This window comes from Oncorhynchus mykiss, chromosome 2, assembly GCF_013265735.2.
Source record: "Oncorhynchus mykiss isolate Arlee chromosome 2, USDA_OmykA_1.1, whole genome shotgun sequence".
NCBI lineage: Eukaryota > Metazoa > Chordata > Actinopteri > Salmoniformes > Salmonidae > Oncorhynchus > Oncorhynchus mykiss.
Genome location: NC_048566.1, coordinates 19,525,382 through 19,548,718, shown reverse-complemented (window position 1 = coordinate 19,548,718; position 23,337 = coordinate 19,525,382). Strand labels below are relative to the sequence as shown.

At 43.6% G+C, this 23,337-nt stretch overlaps 2 protein-coding genes across 2 annotated transcripts; one reads left to right on the top strand and one right to left on the bottom strand.

The window, feature by feature from the left end:
- The first annotated feature begins 564 nt into the window (after window positions 1-564).
- On the top strand, window positions 565-20,724 carry LOC110537080 (C-Jun-amino-terminal kinase-interacting protein 4). The gene is made up of 29 exons (XM_036940934.1): window positions 565-606; window positions 1,333-1,427; window positions 1,601-1,709; window positions 1,865-2,059; window positions 2,248-2,368; window positions 6,606-6,676; window positions 6,852-6,919; window positions 7,082-7,151; window positions 7,245-7,420; window positions 7,685-7,929; window positions 8,248-8,305; window positions 8,523-8,675; window positions 8,795-8,831; window positions 8,949-9,076; window positions 9,194-9,247; window positions 9,584-9,718; window positions 10,129-10,264; window positions 14,940-15,026; window positions 15,132-15,179; window positions 15,736-15,877; window positions 16,083-16,125; window positions 16,231-16,311; window positions 16,452-16,519; window positions 17,211-17,359; window positions 17,453-17,624; window positions 17,788-17,901; window positions 18,007-18,105; window positions 19,154-19,258; window positions 19,334-20,724. The coding sequence occupies exons 3-29, from the start codon at window positions 1,611-1,613 to the stop codon at window positions 19,441-19,443; spliced, it is 2,964 nt and encodes a 987-aa protein (XP_036796829.1). The 5' UTR covers window positions 565-606; window positions 1,333-1,427; window positions 1,601-1,610; the 3' UTR covers window positions 19,444-20,724.
- Window positions 20,725-20,799: 75 nt separating this feature from the next.
- On the bottom strand, window positions 20,800-22,556 carry LOC110537095 (transmembrane protein 238). Its single transcript, XM_021622866.2, has 2 exons — window positions 22,426-22,556; window positions 20,800-21,940 (listed from the first exon to the last, which is right to left on the bottom strand). Exon 2 carries the CDS (start codon window positions 21,928-21,930, stop codon window positions 21,604-21,606), a length of 327 nt encoding a protein of 108 aa, XP_021478541.1. The 5' UTR covers window positions 21,931-21,940; window positions 22,426-22,556; the 3' UTR covers window positions 20,800-21,603.
- Between the last annotated feature and the right edge of the window lie 781 nt (window positions 22,557-23,337).

Below are 23,337 nucleotides of genomic sequence, written 5' to 3'. Positions count from 1 at the left end.
TGTCATTGTTCAAATTATAAACTTTTTTTCCCTCTCTTGAGAACAAGACCAGCCCATGTCCCGCCTCTTGTACACGACCGTTGAACACTGCAGACAGTCTTATCACTCTGATAGGCCAGAACAGGAATTCGATCAAATGAGTCGCAATTAAACTACACCCCTTTCTTTAAACTCGTTTTAAGGAGTAATTGATATATTCTCCAACGTGAACTACTCGAATATGACCTGTTTCAACAAATTATATACACGTTTTGGGAACTAAAGAGACTCAAAGGTAAGTTAACATGTACAAAGACAGAGTGAACGTTTTGGTGCAGTTCTCCCGAACTACGGTAGGCTGAACAGTTGGCCAAATGAAATGAAGGTGATCTCGTAAGATCTATAAATCATCATGTTATTGTACTTCAGACCGGTTAGATCGAGTTGGTGTTTATTGCTTAGGCTACATCGTCGATTATTCTTTGGACGTCTGTGTGTTGCTGTCATTCAATATCTCGTGTGTGTGTGTGTGTGTGTGTGTGTGTGTGTGTGTGTGTGTGTGTGTGTGTGTACTTTTGTAGTACATACCGTACCCAGCAACACAAACTACCAATTCAACAACAGGTGGTAAGTGTTTGTACAGTCTGAATCGTTTTGGAGGACAGATTGCATAATAATCTGACAGTTACTTTAGAATAACAACACAACAATAACAAGAAAGAAACCCCATCAATGATCTACATATCCAGGGACAAGGCTTGCCAGACATTGGTCTAGGTTACTTGGGATCCACTGCCTGGTGGTGTGAGGCCTAGACCAGGGTAGTGGGTACTGTTGGATGTTTTGATCCCCAGTTAGGAGCCTGGTGGTGGCAAGAGGAGGGATCTGTGAGGAGGACAGGTGTGCCTGCTAGGGCAAGTCAGGTTAGGAAACACCCTAAGTCGCTGTGTGTGAATTAAAAGGAGTATGCTTACTAACCGTGCATGGAGTCATTTTGCTTAGTAATACTAATGTTAAGTCATTCTGATTCTGCATACTGCCAAGTCACTTGTATAACGGCACAACCTGTTATTGGAGAGAGCAACAGACATGTAGAAGTAGACAAGACTCATAGTGTGAATAAAGTAACTAACTCGATACACACTGTATCACTTCTATGTCTAGAGTTCACATTCTGTCCCTCACAGTGAGACACAGGAAACTAAGAGAAAGGGAAACAGATGATGGTGGTTTGATTGTTGTAAAGGGGTTTTTACTTCTAAAAATATTCATGTAGTATGTACCTGCAAGCCTATATTTCCACTGACGTTGTATAAATGATTATGATTCTGTAACTTTTTCTCTCTCTTTCAGAATGGGCACCAACCCCCCCCCCCCCCCCTCCCCTCCCCTCCCCAGACATCAGCTTCAACTAGAGCAGAGGCAGAGGCATTAAGAAGAATAGGGGGGTAATTTACTGTAGAAATGGAGGAAGGACTGTGTACAGTAGACATATGGATGAAATGAGAGTAGACATGAGTGTGAGAGGTATAGATAAACTAGTTGGGTAGGTATTTATATATGAGGAAGAAGTGTATTGACAGACATATACTCATATCAGCTGAGACCCATTAACTTATAGATCGAGAGGGATGGAGTGTGGAGAGAGTATCCTGTGTGGGTCTGGGGAGCTGGATCTGGACCCTGACATTGTGAGTGAAGAGGCCGGGAAACTGTACTCAGAACTACAGGTAAACACACATCACATCCACCACTCAACTGCTTTCTGTCCTATCGCCCCTTTCCTGCTTCTCTTTCTCCTAGCTGGCTTTTCATTCCTCTCTCTTTTCCATCACCACCCACACTCATCTGATGCTACCCCCCCATCCCTCTTTCCCTGCTATAGACAGTGATAGAGACCCATGGTGTAGGGGTTGTGGAGTCCCTGGTGCCCATCCTAGTATGGGTCCTGGAGGGTCTGGCCAGCTGCAGAGCCCAGCTCAGAGAGAGGGAGGACGAGGCCGAGAGAGAGAAAGGAGAGAGAGATGAGCTGTTGCAGAGATACCAGAGTGAGAAACTACTGAGGAGAGAGAGCCAGGAGGTGAGAGGGGATGGAAGTATTTTTTTTGTTGTTGTTGTTTAAAACAAATATGCTAATGTTATATGGAGTCAGGGTTTGGGGTCAATTCCTTTTCAACTCAGTAATTTCAGGATGTTGATTAAAATGCATAAATAAAACGTTTCATATAGTTTCATTCATTTTGATACATGTTTGTTTTTTGCCTTTAGCGGTATCTGGAGTTGGATGACCAGATTGAGCAGGAGCGGAGGACGATGAGGGGAAGAGAGAAGGAGAGAGAGAGGAGGGAAAAAGAACTGGAGAAAAAGGCCAGAGAGCAGGCTGACCAATGTGAGTGTCTGACTGGGTCACCTCGTACTGGAAGAATACTTTTCCTTTAACTAGTTGGACACAAAGGATTTACTTCAGACGCCCGACAAGGCCCTCATCCCCGTCATTCGCTTGAGAAAGAGATGGAGATATCGGGGACATAGGTCTGGGTGTCTTGTAAGGATCTGACTGCGAGTGGGTAATCTGTCCTTACCATCGGTCCTGTTAGCCAACGTACAATCATTTGATAATAAAATAGACAAACTATGGGCATGTATATCCTACCGACGGGACATTGCAAACTGTAATACCTTATGTTTCACTGAGTCACGACGACATGATTAACATACAGCTGGTGGGTTTTACACTTTTTCGGCAGGATAGAACAGCTGCCTCTGGTAAGACCAGGTGTGACGGTCTGTGTATATTTGTAAACAGCTGGTGCATGAAATCTAAGGAAGTCTTGAGGTTTTGCTCACCTGAGGTAGAGTATCTCATGATAAGCTGTAGACCACACAATTTACCAAGATAGTTTATCTATATTATTCATAGCTGTCTATTTACCACCACAAACCGATGCTGGCAGTAGGACCGCACTCAATGAGCTGTGTACGGCCATAAGCAAAGAGGAAAATGCTTAGCCAGAGGTGGCGCTCCTAGTGGTCGGGGACTTTAATGCAGGGAAAATGTAATCCGTTTAACCTCATTTCTACCAGCATGTTAAATGTGCAACCAGAGGGAAAAAAACAAGTCCACACACAGAGACGTGTACAAAGCTCTCCCTCGCCCTCCATTTGGCAAATCTGACCATAATTCTATCCCCCTGATTCCTGCTTACAAGCAAAATCTAAAGCAGGAAGCACCCGTGACTTTGCTAGCACAGACTGGAATATGTTCTGGGATTCCTCCGATGGCATTGAGTACACCACATCAGTCACTGGCTTCATCAATAAGTGCATCGACGACATCGTCCCCACAGTGACTGTACGTACATACCCCAACCAGAAGCCATGGATTATAGACAACAGCCACACTGAGCTAATGGGTAGAGCTGCCGCTTTCAAGGAGCAGGACTTTAACCTGGAAGCTTATAAGAAATCCTGCTATGCCCTCCGACGAACCATCAAACAGGTAAAGCGTCAATACAGGGCTAAGATTGAATCGTACTACAAGGGCTCCAACGCTCGTCGGATGTGGCAGGGCTTGCAAACTATTATAGACTACAAAGGGAAGCACAGCCGCGAGCTGCCCAAGTGACACGAGCCTACCAGATGAGCTAAATTACTTCTATGCTTGCTTCGAGGCAAGTAACACTGAAACATGCATGAGAGCATCAGCTGTTCCAGGCGACTGTGTGATCACGCTCTCCGTAGCCAATGTGAGTAAGACCTTTAAACAAGTCAACATTCAGACGGATTACCAGGATGTGTACTCCGAGCATCCGCTGACCAACTGGCAAGTGTCTTCACTGACATTTTCAACCTGTCCCTGTCTGAGTCTGTAATACCAACATGTTTCAATCAGACCACCATAGTCCCTGTGCCCAAGAACACTAAGGTAACCTGCCTAAATGACTACCGACCCGTAGCACTCACGTCTGTAGCAATGAAGTGCTTTGAAAGGCTGGTCATGGCTCACATCAACACCATTATCCCAGATAACACCTACGTGAGAATGCTATTCATTGACTACAGCTCAGTGTTCAACACCATAGTGCCCTCAAAGCTCATCACTAAGCTTAGGACACTGGGACTAAACGCCTCCCTCTGCAACTGGATCCTGGACTTCCTGATGGGCTGCCCCCAGGTGGTAAGGATAGGTAACAACACATCCGCCATGCTGATCCTCAACACGGGGGGCCCTCAGGGGTATGTGCTCAGTCCCCTCCTGTACTCCCTGTTCACTCATGACTGCATGGCCAGGCACGACTCCAAAACCATCAGTAAGTTTGCCGATGACACAACAGTGGTAGGCCTGATCACCGACAGCGATGAGACAGCCTTTAGGGAGGAGGTCAGAGACTTGGCCGTGTGGTGCCAGGACAACACCCTCTCCCTCAACGTGATCAAGACAAAGGAGATGTCCCCCCCCCCCCAGGAGACTGAAAATATTTGACATGGATCCTCAGATCCTCAAAAAGTTATACAGCTGCACCATCGAGAGCATCAAGACTGGTTGCAGCACTGCCTGGTATGGCAACTGCTCGGCCACCGACCGCAAGGCGCTACAGAGGGTAATGCGTACGGCCCAGTACATTGCGGCCAAGGAACCTGCCATCCAGGACCTCTATACCAGGCGGTGTCAAAGGAAGGCCATAAAAGTTGTCAAAGACTCCAGCCACTCTAGTCATTAACTGTTCTCTCTGCTACCGCACGGCAAGCAGTACCAGAGTGCCAAGTCTAGCTTCTACCCCTAAGCCATAAGATTTCTGAACAGCTAATCAAATGGCTACCCAGACTATTTTCATTGCCCCCTCCCCTGTACGCTGTTGCTACTCTCTGTTAATTGTCTATGTATAGTCACTTTAACTCTACCTACATGTACATATTACCTCAATTACCCCGACTAACCTGTGCCCCCGCACATTGACTCTGTAAGGGCTCGTAAGTAAGCATTTCACTGTAAGGTCTACTACACCTGTTCTATTTGGTGCATGTGACAAATAAAAATTGACTTGGATTAAAAAAAGTGAGGTAAACAATCAGAAATGAACAGTAAACATTACACTCACAAAATAATAAAGATATTTCAAATGTTCTGTAATGACAATGTACAGTCATGGCCAAAAGTTTTGAGAATGAGACACAAATATTAATTTTCACAATGTCTGCTGCCTCAGTTTGTATGATAGCAATTTGCATATACTTCAGAATGTTATGAAGAGTGATCAGATGAATTGTAATTAATAGCAAAGTCCCTCTTTGCCATACAAATGAACTGAATCCCCCAAAAAACATTTCCACTGCATTTCTGCAGACGGCTTCAGGGTGCCCAAGAAAGTCCAGCAAGCGCCAGGACCGTCTCTTAAAGCTGTGGGATCGGGGCACCACCAGTACAGAGCTTGCTCAGGAATGGCAGCAGGCAGGTGTGAGTGCATCTGCACACACAGTGAGGCAAAGACTTTTGGAGGATGGCCTGGTGTCAAGAAGGACAGCGAAGAAGCCACTTCTCTCCAGGAAAAACATCAGGGACAGACTGATATTCTACAAAAGGTACAGGGATTGGACTGCTGAGGACTGGGGTAAAGTCATTTTCTCTGATGAATCCCCTTTCCGATTGTTTCGGGAATCCGGAAAAAAGCTTGTCCTGAGAAGACAAGGTGAGCTCTACCATCAGTCCTGTGTCATGACAACAGTAAAGCATCCTGAGACCATTCATGTGTGGGGTTGCTTCTCAGCCAAGGGAGTGGGCTCACTCACAATTTTGCCTAAGAACACAGCCATGAATAAAGAATGGTACCAACACATCCTCCGAGAACAACTTCTCCCAACCTCCGAGAACAACTTCTCCCAACCATCCAGGAACATTTTGGTGACGAACAATGCCTTTTCCAGCATGATGGAGCACCTTGCCATTATGAAAAAGTGATAACTAAGTGGCTCAGGGAAGAAAACATCGATATTTTGGGTCCATGGCCAGGAAACTCCCCAGACCTTAATCCCATTGAGAACTTGTGGTCAATCCTCAAGAGGTGGGTGGACAAACAAAAACCCACAAATTCTGACAAACTCCAAGCATTGATTATGCAAGAATGGGCTGCCATCAGTCAGGATGTGGCCCAGAAGTTAATTGACAGAATGCCAGGGCGGATTGCGGTGGTCTTGAAAAAGAAGGGTCAACACTGCAAATATTGACTCTTTGCATCAACTTCATGTAATTGTCAATAAAAGCCTTTGACACTTTTGAAATGCTTGTAATTATACTTCAGTATTCCATAGTAACATCTGACAAAAATATCTAAAGACACTGAAGCAGCAAACTTTGTGGAAATCAATATTTGTGTCTTTCTCAAAACTTTTGGCCACAACTGTACAGTGTTGTAACAATCTCTATTTCTCTCTATTTTGATGCCTTACCCTCTTCATGTCCGTGTTATTTTATATTATTTGACTTCCTTCATTCACGTCCTTTTTGTTACAAACTGAGGATGTTTGGTAAGACCATGGCGAGTAGGCTGCGGCAGAATCTGACTGGCACCCTTTGTCATTGAGACGTACTCTGTGATGCTAATTGCTACTGTGTGTTGTTTCTGTGACAGTGGTGGCCTTGGAGGAGCAGAGGGCTGGACTGGGCAGAGAGTTGAACACACTGAAGCACACTCACAACAAGGTCAGACGACAGCATGTTTAGACTGATGAGGCTGTTTGGGACTCAACCTCTGTGTACTCTTCTATCAGCTTCTGTCCGTCATTGGAAATGCATTTTATTATTCCCCTATCCCTCCTGTTGTCCTTCTTTTTCTCTCTCCATTTTCACATTTTCTCTCTCTCTCGCTGTCTCTCAGTTGGTGCTCAGTTATAAGGATCTGCTGGAAAGGAAAAGGGATCTAGAGAGAGAGGGATCTCCACTAAGGTTAGCCACCACTCAATTCAGTTAATGACTACAACCACATGGAACGGTATTCAGTCTTTCCATTCTAAAGAGATAAAGAAATCTCTCACTGTGGTTGATTCATTTGATGGTTTCTGATTTTTACTGCATTATGATGTCACAATGGGCCCTGTCTGTCTTTAGTAACCATGTGCGCTCCAAGAATTCACAATCTACCCAGGGCCAGTCAGAATCCTGTGTTAGCGGACAGGAGGTACGTTCTCTAGATTTGATAACCTCTGTACTGTCTTGTAGCAGTAGTATTTTTCTATGGAGGTTGTCCTTACCGACTCCTCCCCTTTTCAAGCTAACTGATCGAAGGCCAGAAACGCCTCCTGATTCTGTCCTGTTGGAAGAACCGGTAACCAAGGACGATAGGGTGATTGACATTGTCGTAAAGCCAGACAGAGATGCGTCCTTCATCAATGACATCATAAGCTCCACCCCTGAGCTGGCGAAGTTTCATGGCCTTATGAATGCCAGGTATGTCCTGTATGTGTGCACTTACAGTGCAAGATGAACTGGACTGACTTTATTGCATTACCAAGAAAGCTTTTCTTTTACACATTCATAACAATAAACCAACACAGCCACAACTAGTTAACTGTAAATCAGACTACTTCCCTTCACAGGTCTGTCATGGTTCAGAAAGACTCTTGATGGGACATCTCCCCAACACACACTTTACTGTTGGACAAACTGACACCTACTGCCCCCAACCTTTTCTCTGTTACCCATGTTCCCTAGCACCCCGGTCCGAGCAGACGTCAAAGAGCCAATCAGAGACGAGACCAAGACCAGCATGGAGGAAGAAATGAAGGAGGTGGAGGAGAAAGAGGAAGGAAGAGCAAAGCAGGAGAAAGAAGGAGAGGAGGAGGAAGATATGGATAGTCTGGAATGGGAGCTGAGGAACACGGAGTCTGTGTTCTCAGAGCTGTCTGAGCTGAGTCAGGAATACATAGAGAGTGTGGACCAGGGGGCCAGTGTCAGAGGTACGGCCGTTAGGCAAGGGCACACCTACATCCCCTGTTTGCAGTGAAACACTGCACTGGTTGTTCTCTTAACACATACAACCTTTATTTTCCACACAGAGGAAGGCTAGGGGGAAAGAGCTGAGGCTGATGGAGGGGGTATCTTAGGCAGTGCTGGGCAGTAGGCATTAGTTAGACTAAACTAACTGAAGTGTCAATGTCATGAGAACTGGCATGAGCAATTAAAAGCTAGTTGTTCTGTAAAAGGTTGACTTAGGGTTACGGTATGGGTTAATGCTATTTGTGGTGAGAACTGTTTGTTTTTTCTTGTCTGTGCAGGCAGCACCGACCAGTTTGAGGAGATTCTTTCTCAGTATGAGGAACTAAAACACACCCAGTAAGTCCCTGCGTTTATCCCACCGTTATTATTACTACTATGACTAGTCCTGTATGACTAACTCTGTGTGTAGGGGGCTTACCATTCACTATGCCTCTGTTTCATTTAGATATGTTGACAGAGTGCACATTGGGCCTGAAGTAAAACTGGGCACAATGGGTCCTTTGTTTACTGTATTTTCTCTCACTCTTACATTGTCTCCCTCTACCACTCCCAGTGAGTTAGTGAATGCGGCCCGGAAAGCACTGATCTCTCGTGTGGAGGAGCTGACCAATGAGAGGTCAGCTCTTAAAGTGGAGGTGACTTCCTGCCAGGAGACTGTCACCCGATTGGCGGGAAGAATGAAGGAGATGGAGGAGGAAACTAAGAGGTACACAACTCTAGTGTCAGGTCGTTAATGGTTGGCAGAATGAGACAACAAAGGTATACAAACAATATTTGTTAATGTGGTGTGATTCATTGATTGTGTGTGTTTCTGCTCTTCTGTAGACTTCGGAAAGAACTGGAAGCAAATAAATTGGATGATGTAAGAGGGCTTTCTTTGTGTTGTCCCTTTATATTCTGCTAATAGATGTGTTGTAACCTTTTTCTGTTTCTCTAATGGACTTGTACTCTAACTAGAATGTTAATCTGTTACCCATAGTCCTCTCTGCCCATATCGCTGCGTCGGTTCTCTCGTTCGGAGATGTCCCGTGTTGTCATGGAGAAGAACCAGTATAAGGAGCGTTTGTTTGAGCTGCAGGAGGCTGTGAGACGCAGTCAGACCATTCGGTAACCACACCTGCCTGTCTCCCCCATAGAAGTAGACTGACAGGAGGTTTCATAGTCCTGTGGAGAAGGGAATAACTAAATTTTCTCCATTTCACATCAGTCATCCCTTTTTTTCAGGGTCACCCAAGAAGAGAGGATCACAGAGAGAGAGAGGACTAGTGTGTGGAGAAGGTGAGAGCGAGGGAGTGAAGAATCAGGAAGGAAAAGACGACTCTTTTTAATTTGGCAATTATTGCAGTGAAGAAGTCCACAGATGCTGTTTAAACCTTGAGCTGCTAACAGGCACACAACAACACATATTTGTCCTGGGTCTGGCTCTGACCCCTGACTTCACAACATTTAGCTCAATAGCTATTCATATTTACCTTTGGCTACACAGTCTATAGCTCAAGCACATGACCAGAGTGCCTATGGGAAAGTAATGCGTAATACTTATTGTATTCCTGTGAGGTCGGCAGGGTTTCTGGTCCATTGCAGTCAAATTAACCATCTCTCTGTCCATTCAAGATTCAACCGTTTGTTTGGCCTGAACAAGAACCCCTTGGTTCCGTCCGCTGCTCTAGCGCTGGCCCTGCCGACGTCCCTCACTCACTCACCAATGGGGTCTCCACGGAAACTGGCTGTCAGTACAACTCAGACAGAGTACGTTGATTTTATTTTATTTAACCTTCCTTTCTTTAACTAGGCAAGTCAGTTAAGAACACATTTGTATTTACAATGACAGCCTAGTGGGTTAACTGCCTTGTTCAAGGGCAGAACGACAGATTCTTACCTTGTCAGCTCGGGGATTTGATCCACCAACCAACCTTTTGGTTACTGGCCCTGGGCTCTAACCACTAGGCTACCTGCTGCCCCATGATAATGGGATTACATGTCTATGGCGCTCTTTCCAACTGCTCAAAGTGCTTTACTTTGTAAGGTTTGAAGTGAACTCACCTCTACTACCATAGGTTACATTAGTAACTATCATAAAGCAGTACATCTTTTTAAACCACTCTCTCACCCACTGCCCCCTCTTCCCCTCTGTTCTTCCTCTTCCTGCTTCCTCCCAGTGGTACCTCCCCTGATGCAGCCCTGTCTCCGCGGGTCAGGAGGCGGGAGCTGTACAGAGACATCCGCTCCCATGTCTGGGGAACCCTGGGAAAACGGCAGGTTCATGGCTGGAGCATGCCGCGGTCACACTCACAGGTGAACACGCATACATACAGTTGAAGTCGGAAGTTTACAAACACTTAGGTTGGAGTCATTGAAACTTGATTCTCAACTACTCCACACATTTCTTGTTAACAAACTATAGTTTTGGCAAGATGGTTAGGACATCTACTTTGTGCATGACACAAGTAATTATTCCAACAATTGTTTACAGACAGATTATTTCACTTGTAATTCACTGCATCACAATTCCAGTGGGTCAGAAGTTTACATACACTATGTTGACTATGCCTTTAAACAGCTTGGAAAATTCCATAAAATGATGTCATGGCTTTAGAAGCTTCTGATAGGCTAATTGACAACATTTGAGTCAAATGGAGGTGTACCTGCGGATGTATTTCAAGGACTACCTTCAAACTCAGTGCCTCTTTGCTTGACATCATGGGAAAATCAAAAGAAATCAGCCAAGACCTCATGAAAACAATTGTAGACCTCCACAAGTCTGGTTCATCCTTGGGAGCAATTTCCAAACGCCTGAAGGTACCACGTTCATCTGTACAAACAATAGTACGCAAGTATAAACACCATGGGACCATGAAGCCGTCATCATGCTCAGGAAGGAGAAGCGTTCTGTCTCCTAGAGATGAATGTACTTTGGTGTGAAAAGTGCAAATCAATCCCAGAACAACAGCAAAGGACCTTGTGAAGATGCTGGAGGAAACCGGTACAAAAGTATCTATATCCACAGTAAAAACGAGTCCGTGAAGCACGGGGGTGGCAGCATCATGTTGTGGGGGTGCTTTGCTAAAAGAGGGAATGGTGCACTTCACAAAATAGATGGCATCATGAGATAGGAAAATTATGTGGATTTATTGAAGCAACTTCTCAAGACATCAGTTAGGAAGTTAAAGCTTGGTCGCAAATGGGTCTTCCAAATGGACAATGTCCCCAAGCATACTTCCAAAGTTGTGGCAAAATGGCTTAAGGACAACAAAGTCAAGGTATTGGAGTAGCCATGACAAAGCCCTGACCTCACTCCCATAGAAAATTTGTGGGCAGAACTGAAAAAGCGTGTGCGAGCAAGGAGGCCTACAAACCTGACTCGGTTACACCAGCTCTGTCAGGAGTAATGGGCCAAAATCCCCCCAATTTATTTGGGGAAGCTTGACCCAAGTTAAACTATTGAAATTCAATGCTACCAAATACTAATTGAGTGTATGTAAACTTCTGACCCACTGGGAATGTGATGAAAGAAATAAAAGCTGAAATAAATCCTTCTCTATACTATTATTCTGACATTTCACATTCTTAAAACAAAGTGATCCTAACTGACCTAAAACAGGGAATTTTTACTAGGATTAAATGTCAGGAATTGTGAAAAACTGAGTTTAAATGTAGTTGGCTAAGGTGTATGTAAACTTCCGACTTCAACTGTACAGTGCCTTCAGAAAGTATTCACACCCCTTGACTTTTCCACATTTTGTTGAGTTACAAAGTGGGATTAAATAGATTTAACTCTCATTTTTTGACAACAATCTACAAACAATAATCTGTAATGTCAAAGTGGGAGAAAAATTATAATATTTGTAAAACATTTATGGAAAATAAAACACTAATCTATCTTGATTACGTAAGTATTCAACCCCTGAGTCAATACATGTTAGAATCACCTTGGGCAGCGATTTATAGCGAGATTATAAATAGTATTTTTGGCTAAATCTCTAAGAAGCGTTGCACACCTGGATTGTACACTATTTGCCCATTTATTGTTATTTAAAAAATGATTCAAGCTCTGTCATGTTGGTTGTTGGTCATTGCTAGACAGACATTTTAAAATTTTGGCATCTTCAAGTTTATTTAAGTCAAAACTGAATGTTCCTGAGTGGCCTAGTTAGAATTTCGTCTTGGTAAGCAACTCCAGTGTATATTTGGGCTTGTGTTTTAGGTTATTGTCTTGCTGAAAGGTGAATTTGTCTCCCAGTGTCTGTTGGAAATCAGACTGAGCCAGGTTTTCCTCGAGGATTTTGCCTGTGCTTAGCTCTATTACAAACATTTTTATCCTAAAAAAACTCCCTAGCCCTTGCAGATGACAAGCATACCCATAACATGATGCAGCCACCACCATGCTTGAAAATATGAAGTGTTACTCAGCTATGTGTTGTTTTGGATTTGCCCCAAAACATAACGCTTCGTATTCAGAACAAAATATGAATTTCTTAGCCACATGTTTTCCAGTATTACTTTAGTGCCTTATAGCAAACAGGATGCATGTTTTCCAGTATTACCTTAGTGCCTTATAGCAAACAGGATGCATGTTTTCCAGTATTACTTTAGTGCCTTATACCAAACAGGATGCATGTTTTCCAGTATTACTTTAGTGCCTTATAGCAAACAGGATGCATGTTTTGGACTTTTTATTCTGTACAGGCTTCCTCATTTCTCTCTGTCATTTAGGTTAGTATTGTGGAGTAACTACAATGTCGTTAATCCATCTTCAGTTTTCTCCTATCACAGCCAGTAAATGTTTAAAATCACCATTGGCCTCGTGGTGAAATCCTTGAGCGGTTTCCTTCTTCTCCTGCAACTGGGTTAGGAAGGACGCCTGTATCTTTGTAGTGACTGAGTGTATTGAGACACCATCCAAAGTGTAATTAATAACTTCTCCATGCTCAGAGAGATGCTCAATGTCTGCTTTTTTGCCCTTCTTTGCGAGGCATTGGAAAAAATCCCTGGTCTTTGTGGTTGAATCGGTGCTTGAAATTCACTACTCTACTGAGGGACCTTCCAGATAACTGTATGTGTGAGGTACAGAGATGGAGTGGTCATTCAAAACAGAATTCACACAGAATGAATCCATGCAAGTTGTGACTTGTTAAGCAACACTTTTACTCCTGAACTTATTTAGGCTTGCCATACCAAAGGGGTTGAATACATACAGTGGGGAGAACAAGTATTTGATACACTGCCGATTTTGCAGGTTTTCCTACTTAAAGCATGTAGAGGTCTGTAATTTTTATCATAGGTACACTTCAACTGTGAGAGACGGTATCTAAAACAAAATCCAGAAAATCACATTGTATGATTTTTTTAAAAGTAATTAATTTGCATTTTATTGCATGACATAAGTATTTGATACATCAGAAAAGCAGAACTTAATATTTGGTACAGAAACCTTTGTTTGCAATTACAGAGATCATACGTTTCCTGTAGTTCTTGACCAGGTTTGCACACACTGCAGCAGAGATTTTGGCCATATAGACCTTCTCCAGATCCTTCAGGTTTCGGAGCTGTCGCCACTCCTTAGTTGCCCTGGCTGTGTGTTTCGACTCGTTGTCATGTTGGAAGACCCAGCCACGACCCATCTTCAATGCTCTAACTGAGGGAAGGAGGTTGTTGGCCAAGATCTTGCGATACATGGCCCCATCCATCCTCCCCTCAATACGTCCTGTCCCCGTCCTGTCCCCGTCCTGTCCCCTGCAGAAAAGCATCCCCAAAGAATGTTTCCACTTCCATGCTTCACGGTTGGGATGGTGTTCTTGGGGTTGTACTCATCCTTCTTCAAAACACAGCGAGTGGAGTTTAGACCAAAAAGCTCTATTTTTGTCTCATCAGACCACATGATCTTCTCCCATTCCTCCTCTGGATCATCCAGATGGTCATTGGCAAACTTGGCCTGGACATGCGCTGGCTTGAGCAGGGGGACCTTGCGTGCGCTGCAGGATTTTAATCCATGACGGCGTAGTGTGTTACTAATGGTTTTCTTTGAGACTGTGGTCTCAGCTCTCTTCAGGTCATTGACCAGGTCCTGCCGTGTAGTTCTGGACTGATCCCTCACCTTCCTCATGATCATTGATGCCCCACGAGGTGAGATCTTGCATGGAGCCCCAGACAGAGGGTGATTGACCGTCATCTTGAACTTCTTCCATTTTCTAATAATTGCACCAACAGTTGTTGCCTTCTCACCAAGCTGCTTGCCTATTGTCCTGTAGCCCATCCCAGCCTTGTGCAGGTCTACAATTTTATCCCTGATGTCCTTACACAGCTCTCTGGTCTTGGCCATTGTGGAGAGGTTGGAGTCTGTTTGATTGAGTGTGTGGACAGGTGTCTTTTATACAGGTAACGAGTTCAAACAGGTGCAGTTAATACAGGTAATGAGTGGAGAACAGGAGGGCTTCTTAAAGAAACATTAACAGGTCTGTGAGAGATGGAATTCTTATTGGTTGGTAGGTGATCAAATACTTATGTCATGCAATAAAAAGCAAATTAATTACTTAAAAATCATACAATATGATTTTCTGGATTTTAGATTCCGCCTCTCACAGTTGAGGTGTACCTATGATAACAATTACAGACCTCTACATGCTTTGTAAGTAGGAAAACCTGCAAAATCGGCAGTGTATCAAATACTTTTTCTCCCCACTGTATAAACTCGAAGACATTTCCGCTTTTCATGTTTTATTTATTTGCATAATTCCACTGTGACATGGGGTATTATGTGTAGATCAGTGACACACAATCTCAATTGAATCCAATTTAAATTCAGGCAGTAACACATCAAAATGTGGAAAAAGTCAAGGGGTGTGAATACTTTCTGAAGACACTGTAGGTAAACACAATATTTACTTCAGAGGTGAAAATACTCACACAGACTGTGGAAGAAGACACAAACCTTAATCTGGTACATACAGTAGATTGTGTGGGATTATTGCAGGATTCCTCAGAGCCGACCCCTGAGCCCAAAGATGTGCCTGTCCTAGTGCAGCTCAGACTGCTGGACCAGAGAGATTCAACAGCCAAGGTAGGACATACTATTCAGAAACATGTCTACAGTCAGTGCTATGGTTTTTAACCCAGACAGTCTTTTCCCAGAAGACAGTCCATAACTTGTGTTTTCTCTCTGTAGCTAAACTGTGCTGTTGCTGTTACACCTGAGATCTCAGGCGAGACAACGGTAAGGTGGTCATTACCGTCAAATTACTAGTTGTAGTCACAGTAACTACCACTTGCAGTACCATCTAACCACAATTTTTTCAGACCATGTCATGCCAATGGTTTCCTCAATGCCAAATCGACCAACTAGCTCTTACTGGCACTTCTTGTAGATCTGGGAGGTTTTATAGGTAGAATCAATATGGTAGTAGCTCCATGTCCACTGACAGGCTAGATGGAACCATGTTGTTTAGCATACTGTTTACTCCCATCCACACCTTTTTAGGTCTCCACACATATGCCTAGTGGGTAGAGGTTAGGGCAGTGTTTCCCCAGCTCGGTCCTGGGGGACTCCAAGGGGTTTCGGTTTTTACCCTAGCACCACACAGCTGATTCAAATGATCAACTCATCACTAAGCTTTGATTATATGAATCCGCTGTGCAGTGCAAGGGGAAAAAAGCTAAACGTGCACCCTTTGGAGTCTCCAGGACCGAGTTTGGGAAACACTGGGCTAGGGGTTGATCTGTCATTTTTCAGTAGTAGGCAGCACTCCTCTCTCTTCCGTCCACTCTGTCAGTGTGCTGTGTGGGTGGTCTCTGGTCCCGCCTCCAGTAGTGATGTCACAGTGATCAACCCTGCACGGTCCAATACGGTTCTGGATCAGTTCAGCCTCCCGCCCACCTCGCCCGCCCTATGCATCTGTGCTGTGCCCCCTACTGGTCAGTGCTATCTATTACTCTCCGGGTAAAAGTTACCCATGGGCACAGATCTAGGATCAGCTTACCAATTTTAGATTTCTGTAGACTTGTTAACCATAGCCATCATCATTTCCAAATCATCACTCAACTAGTTATTTCCATTAACAATGCTTTAAACACTGGCAATGCTATCAGCTTACCGTCTCTTCTGTTTCTGTGTCATCAGGTGAGACCTCAGGAACTGTGTGGATTGGAACTCAGGAAGGAAGGTGAGGTGTGGAGATCAGAACCATGCTGTTCCATGATAATGTTAAACAATTGACAGTTGCTCATTCTCCCTCTCTCCTCTCTTTTTTTTTTTCCTCCATTCCCAGTGTGTTAGTCCACTCCGCGTCCACAGCTAGGAGGCGCTGTCTGCAGTCCATCTCTCTGTCTGAGGGTGTGCACTCTCTCACGTGAGAACTCCTGTACCCAGTCCGATATAGACCACAAGCCCCTACAGTTGGAGACTTGGATGACTCAATCTGAAAGGATAATTGTGTACCAGTTTGAATATTGCTTTATTTATGTTTACTTTCAACTCTAAACCTTTCAGGTATTCACATGGTCAAGTCATTGCTGGATTAGCCAATGGGACGCTTGCATTCTTCTCGCACAACCCAGGTAATTCCCACTCTCAGGTTACTATCAGGATCAGGTCAGGCTACTGTCAGGATCAGGTCAGGCTACTGTCAGGATCAGGTCAGGCTACTGTCAGGATCAGGTCAGGCTACTGTCAGGATCAGGTCAGGCTACTGTCAGGATCAGGTCAGGCTACTGTCAGGATCAGGTCAGGTTACTGTCAGGATCAGGTCAGGCTACTATCAGGTCAGGTTACGGTCAGGATCAGATCAGGCTACGGTCAGGATTAGGTCAGGTTCCTGTCAGGATCAGGTCAGGTTACGGTCAGGATCAGATCAGGCTACGGTCAGGATCAGGTCAGGTTCCTGTCAGGATCAGGTCAGGCCACTGTCAGGATCATATCAGTGCATATGAAGGAAAGGAGGGAAGAAGTGGTACCATTTAAGTTTGAGATACGATGGTTCTTGCTAGAAGGGATACAGTTTATGTCAGAATGGACTTTTTGTAACAGGTTAGGAGAACTTACGGGTTAAGAGAATTAGTATAGCCGGTTAGGATAATTAGGTTAAGTTTAAGAAAAGGGTTAGGGTTAGCTAAAATGCAAAAAAAAATACCAATATATATATATATATTTTGACGTCAATTTGACAAACTTCATACCATCTATCCATGACCAGATACAATCTGTGATTGTAAAAGACTAATGATGACTAATCATCACTATATTTGACAGGTGGATGGGATCTCCAATCACATGAGGTTTTGCCTCTGGGATCAACTCCACTGCAGCCCATTCGCTGTTGCCTAGCGAAGAGGGCGGGTTTATGGGTAGGATACTGGAATCTGGTTCATGTGGTCAATGTCGAGAATAGAAAAGTGGAGGTAAGAGTTTGACGAACCTGAAAATATTGTGTGTGTGAATTCAGAATGGTTTGTACATTGTATTATTTTGTCTATTTCCCACCTCTCTTTCAGCAAACTTTAACCGTCTCGGAGCGCAGTGAGCAGCAGGTGCGTTTCCTGTGTGCGGCAGGAAGTGGTGTGTGGACGTCCTGCCGGCTAGACCCTACACTCAGGCTTTTTGATTGGTCCACTGGCCGGCCCCTGCAGGATGTGGATCTGACCCCTCTAGTCACCAAAACACTGGGTAGGAGCATGAACAGGATTCTCAGTTCATGAATCTGTTAATGTTTTATATTGCTGATGTGAGCATGTAATGGCCCACATATAAGTTAATGTATAACTTTGAATGAATTTTCTTCAATTTTGCTTGATAAGTTCCTGACTGTTTGGCTCTCTGTCTCCTCCAGGCCCTGCCTTCTTGTCTCTCTCTCCGCTCCAGATCTCGTCCCTCACCTTCATCTCTGGCCGTCTGTGGGTGGGAACAGGAAGTGGCGCCATCTTCTCCATCCCTGTGTCTCTCAGTGAGTGCTGACCACTGAGACCCAGGGGTCAACAGCAGAATGACCTGAGAGATAATGCCCTTACACTGGTCACATCTCAATTGTCTTCTTCTCTGCGTTCCATAGGTTCAGAGTCTGCCTCTATACCATACTGCTTTTTGGCGGCAGCACAACTGTGTTACCATGGACACCGCCAGGCTGTCAAGTTCATCATTGCTGCACCTGGTGAAAATCTCTTATCGTTGTTCATTCATTCACTGTTGTGTAACAATGCAGTTATTCTACAGCGGGGCTATTCAACTGGCGGCCCACGGCCCATATCTGGCCCATTTATTAATTTACCCTGGCCCTTTGATCAATTCTGAACATTAATCAAAGATCTGCAAAAAACTCTAATCCGACGTTCAGTGTCAAAATGACAAGCACTATAGTGGTTGTCTATAGTGTAGTTTCTAGTGTTTTTTTGTGGTTTCTAGCGCCCATGTGGCATGTTGATCATTTTTTCTTCATGTGAATTTGTCTCTAGTGTTTGAACGGTTTAAGCTACAACATATTATGACCCCATTCCTGAAAGCTACGACTCTCAGCAACACTACGTGCCTTCTGTTTCCCCCTCTGATGCTCACAAGGACTTGTTAGAAGGGAGTGGGACAAATAAATGCACCTAATGACTGTGAGAAATTAATTCAAAGCTTCCGTCCCTCAGACTGGAATTTGGCATCACCTGATTTTACATATCTTTGTGTTTTTTATTAAGATGCCTAGTTTTCAGATTTTAAAATAACCTAATTACATTTAAGAAGCTTTTAATAGTTAAAATAATGAGCAAGTGTTCCTTTTCAATGATGAGCGTTTTTGGGCTGCACCTCGACTCACATTGGTTGAGCGCCTTCCACTTCTTTCCTAATTACTTTTAGCAACATTTCATTTGAAGAAAAGTGCTTTATTGGTCATGTGCGTTGCTTTTTTTATACAGTTCCTCCGAACATTAATTGCATGTGGAAAATGTCCATCCCCTTGCAATTAACCTTTTTACATCTGTCCCCAGTAGGAATATAGTTGAATAGCCCTGTTGTACAGTATTAAATGCTATGCAGTTATTGCATAGTTATTAAAAAGTATTATATTGTGATACTATGTAGTTATTACATAGTTATTAGACAGTATTATATTGTGCTACTATGCAGTTATTGCATAGTTATTCGGTAGTATTATATTGTGATACTATGCAGTTATTACATGGTTATTAGTATTCTATATCTGTGTTCCCCAGGCTGTGTGACCAGCTTCTCTACAATAGGAGGCGGTGCTGTAACTCTAGTCTCTACCTCTCAACTCATTCTCAGTGGAGGAGAGGGCTACATCAACTTCCGTATCGGTGAGTTGAGGACATCACGTGATTGTCATTAGAGTGGTTGTCTGACTGACTCTGTCTCCCTCTTACCTTTTCCAGGGGACGACGCGAATGACTGCGCACCCGAAGCTGCTCCACTGCGATCAGACCGCAGTCACATGATCATCTGGCAGAGCCCCACCCCCTCCCTGCCCAGCTCCGCCCTTTGACCACACCCACATCCAGTCTAGAATGAGACAAGGAAGGATTAGTCAGAGATGTCATACAAGAGACCAGGAAGTACAAATGGGAGCCATTTTTTAATTGGCTTCATTCACTAGGAGTTCCATTTGGATTTTTGTTCTAGAATTTTGGGATTAAATTAAGACATCACAGCTTAATCCTTCTTGTCTCATTCTGTTATTCAGTTGCTACCCTCATCCTCTTGACTAAACCTTTCACCTATGATTTGACAATCGTTGCTGTGAGATTGGTTATTGTACAATGTTTTGTGTTTCATATATGGGCGGCAGGTAGCCTAGCTGTTAAGAGCGTTGGGCCAGTAACTCAAAGATCGCTGGTTCGAAAACCCGAGCCGACTAGGTCAAAAATCGGTCCGTGCACATGATGAGCAAGGCACTTAACCCTAATTGCTCCTGTAAATCACTCTGGATAAGAGCGTCTGCTAAATGACTCACATGTAAATATCATCAAATCAAATTTATTTATATAGCCCTTCGTACATCAGCTGATATCTCAAAGTGCTGTACAGAAACCCAGCCTAAAACCCCAAACAGCAAGCAATGCAGGTGTAGAAGCACTGGGAAAAACTCCCTAGAAAGGCCAAAATCTAGGAAGAAACTTAGAGAGGAACCAGGCTATGTGGGGTGGCCAGTCCTCTTCTGGCTGTGCCGGGTGGCACATCACTGTAGCAAAGTATTTTACAGTAAGAGTCTTGACTTTTGTTTGGTTAGTTAAGAATGGTTAGGGTTTGTTTTTACCACAAAACATGCACACTCAGATTCATATCATCATTCCATGACGTTTGATCAAACTCGTTTACATTGATACTGAGATGTAGTGTTGAAGCTGCTGGGTTCCTAGTAACTATTGTTGCATAAGACCCTGGCCTTCAGTTCCCATGCTGGGTAAATCTACAGCGTAATTGCACTTTATTATCATCTCTCTCTCTGTGTGTGTGTGTGTCAAATCTTTTGAAATTATTGGCTAATCCTCTTGAAGATTCTAGAAAAAAAAAACTGCTAGGATTTCTCCCAGAGAAATTATCTTATGTCTGCTCGTCATGACCTTGTGAAACACATTTAATTTTTTTGTTTTGTTCTAAGTTTTCATTTGCAGAGCGATAAGGGAGTGGAAGTCTCAAAAGATACTTAAAGTATTTTATGCAGTATTTGAAAGAGTGTTTGTGTGTGACTCATGTCTGAAAATGTTCATCATAACGACTCTATGCAAGATAATCTATGAAAAATAAACTTTTGTAAATACTTTCATAAAATATCTGTTTTCAAGTCAATATAATGTAATACTTTACACCCCAAATCTTCACAAATGCCCTATGGTAGGTTATTTTATAGTTTTAATACAATTTTATAATTTAATACAAAAACCCTATTACGATTCAAAGAAAACCACAACACATTAATTATTATGAATATAAAGATCAATTCTGTACAGATTCAAGCCTAAACAAACCAACCAAGTGATCTATGAATAGCCTCCATGCTTGATCGTTTAAAATCCTATTCAGACAGTGTACAATTCTGTTATCTACCGCAGGTGTTTCAGCAAAGGTTAAGTCACAATAAAATGCAATGACCAACAGTTTTTCCATCTTGTAATTGACACTAGTGAACTATCAGTATGTAAGTCTCTTCCACTGTGGAGGCGGTGGAACTTGGGTTAAAGAATGAGGGAGTTCTATAAAAATATATATATCTTAAAAACGGAATCTTATTCCTGTCCCGGGTGAAATGGGTTGGCGTTGATTACATTCGTTTTGGAACCGGGCATGGAGTAATGAATAGGATTCTGTGTTTACACATACCAAAAATAATTTTTATCAAAAGCAATCATTATCTGCCTTCCTATTGAAAACTAGTTTGAAAATGTGAACATATGCTGCCTTGATGACAACATGACCGAGCGGCGCAGATTACTGTTAGGTTTGAGAAGGGTGCTCCTCCCAACCCCTCTTTTGCCTGTTCACATCACGGGCCATAGCATGGTTCATTTAATAGCACTCCCTCAATGCCAACAATACTGCTCCCAGACCCCCAGGCAGTTTGACTATCAGGGGCCAATAGTCTAATGGAGACAGTGAGGACCCTCCCCTACAACCACACCCTTCTCCTACGCCTGACCATGAAGCATCATGAGGGGCTGCTGTGGCTCCTGGGGAGTCGTATCCTGCGGCTGAGGGAGCGGGCCAGCCGGTCCATGGCACCCATGGTTCCCCCTAGCTCCTTCCTGGAGGTCAGGCCCTCAAGGTTCCCGCTGTACCACATGACCCATCCTCCCAGGGACATGAGCATCAGTAGAGCCCCAGAGTACACCAACAGGTCCCCAAAGTCCTGTCCCTTAATCTCTAATGGGGCGAAAACCCCCACCAGAAGAGCAGAGACACCTAGCAGGTCCATCAATATGGCAAACACCAGGGCCAGTTTACAGTGGGACAGACCATCATAGTGCTGCGCCATGGTCACTCACCTGGGGGACAAAGAGGTGGAGGAGGTGAGGTGTGTGGCACATTGACAGACATAAATCTTGTACATTGACATTGCTCAGAGTAGAATCACAATAGAGTCACCTCTGGCAATGATATGGGGTTCACTCTAGGCCTACTGGTCGAGTGGGAGGATATTGTATGAACATAAACATGACACCATGGCGTGTATGTTCTGTAGCTATTAAAGTACAGCTATGTATGAAATAATGTAACCATGGTCAAATAACTACAGTATTTTATTTAAATATTTACTGTGTCTGCGTATTTAGGCCTACACTTTAAAAAAAATGTTTTATATAACATTGTAGGTTCCTACAATACTCTTCAATGTATCTTTATTCATAGGAAAAACAGGTGCCACACCTGAGCGATATGATACTCCCAGCACAACCAAGTCACTTTTGTGTTTCGATGCCCGTTAAAAAACTGATTTAAACACGGAAAAACATAACAGATTAATACTCACCTCATCACAAGTGCAAATGCGTTTTGATTAGTATCTTTTCAATATTTATCTCTTAAAAATGTAAGTAGAATCCACTCAAACTGTATCCTTCCGGTTCTTCACTGGCAGGTAAAAACAGTGACTCATGAGTGAATAATGTTACCTGACACCTCTCCACTCCCCCCTCACCTCAGCTTTTCTGCACTGACGAATATCATTGGTCCGGTGTCCTTTGGTAAGAGCAGCACTAAACGAAAGCAAGAAAAATATGTCAAACAATATTTTACTTTTCAATTCTTTTCACCCTGACATTTATTTTGGAATATGATTTCTAATGTACAAATGCCCACTAGCAGTTCTGCCCCTGTGACAACAATTTTGGACCCCCTTGTGGCCCCCCTAAATGTGGAGTATGAAATAATTTTTACATAACTAATTTTTGCTATCGTTCTTTTTTTACATCCGTTATTAGACAGTGGCAACGCGGAACACTAATTTAACCCACACATTTTCTAGAGGGACGGCTTTAGGCGGAACATTGAATGATTATGAACATGGTCTCTTGCCTGCTAATGCCTACAATGCAGTGAAGAAAACGATATGACAGCAATAACGTCTAATGTAACTGGCCCCTCTAACAGCACAACTGGCCCCAGCTTGGCCCCCCCCAGATGAAATGGTCTAGAATCGCCACTGCAAATGTCAACGATTTTACTGAGTTACAGTTCATATAAGGAAATCAGTCAATTGAAATAATTGAATTAGGCCCTAATCATCTGAGACCAGCCAATCAGAATGAGTTTTTCCCCACATCAGCTGTCCGGGTGGCTGGTCTCACATGATCCTACAGGTGAAGAAGCCAGATGTGGAGTTCCTGGGCTGGCGTGGTTACATGTGGTCTGCGGTTGTGAGGCAAATTGGACATACTGCCAA

Excerpts from the sequence above, each read along its gene's own strand:
- LOC110537080 (XM_036940934.1), top strand. The coding sequence starts at position 1,611 with ATGGAGTGTGGAGAGAGTATCCTGTGTGGGTCTGGGGAGCTGGATCTG. Across the intron at positions 7,421-7,684 it reads CATGGCCTTATGAATGCCAG|CACCCCGGTCCGAGCAGACG; the intron begins GTATGTCCTGTA and ends CATGTTCCCTAG. Across the intron at positions 9,719-10,128 it reads GTCAGTACAACTCAGACAGA|TGGTACCTCCCCTGATGCAG; the intron begins GTACGTTGATTT and ends GCTTCCTCCCAG.
- LOC110537095 (XM_021622866.2), bottom strand. The coding sequence starts at position 21,930 with ATGGCGCAGCACTATGATGGTCTGTCCCACTGTAAACTGGCCCTGGTG.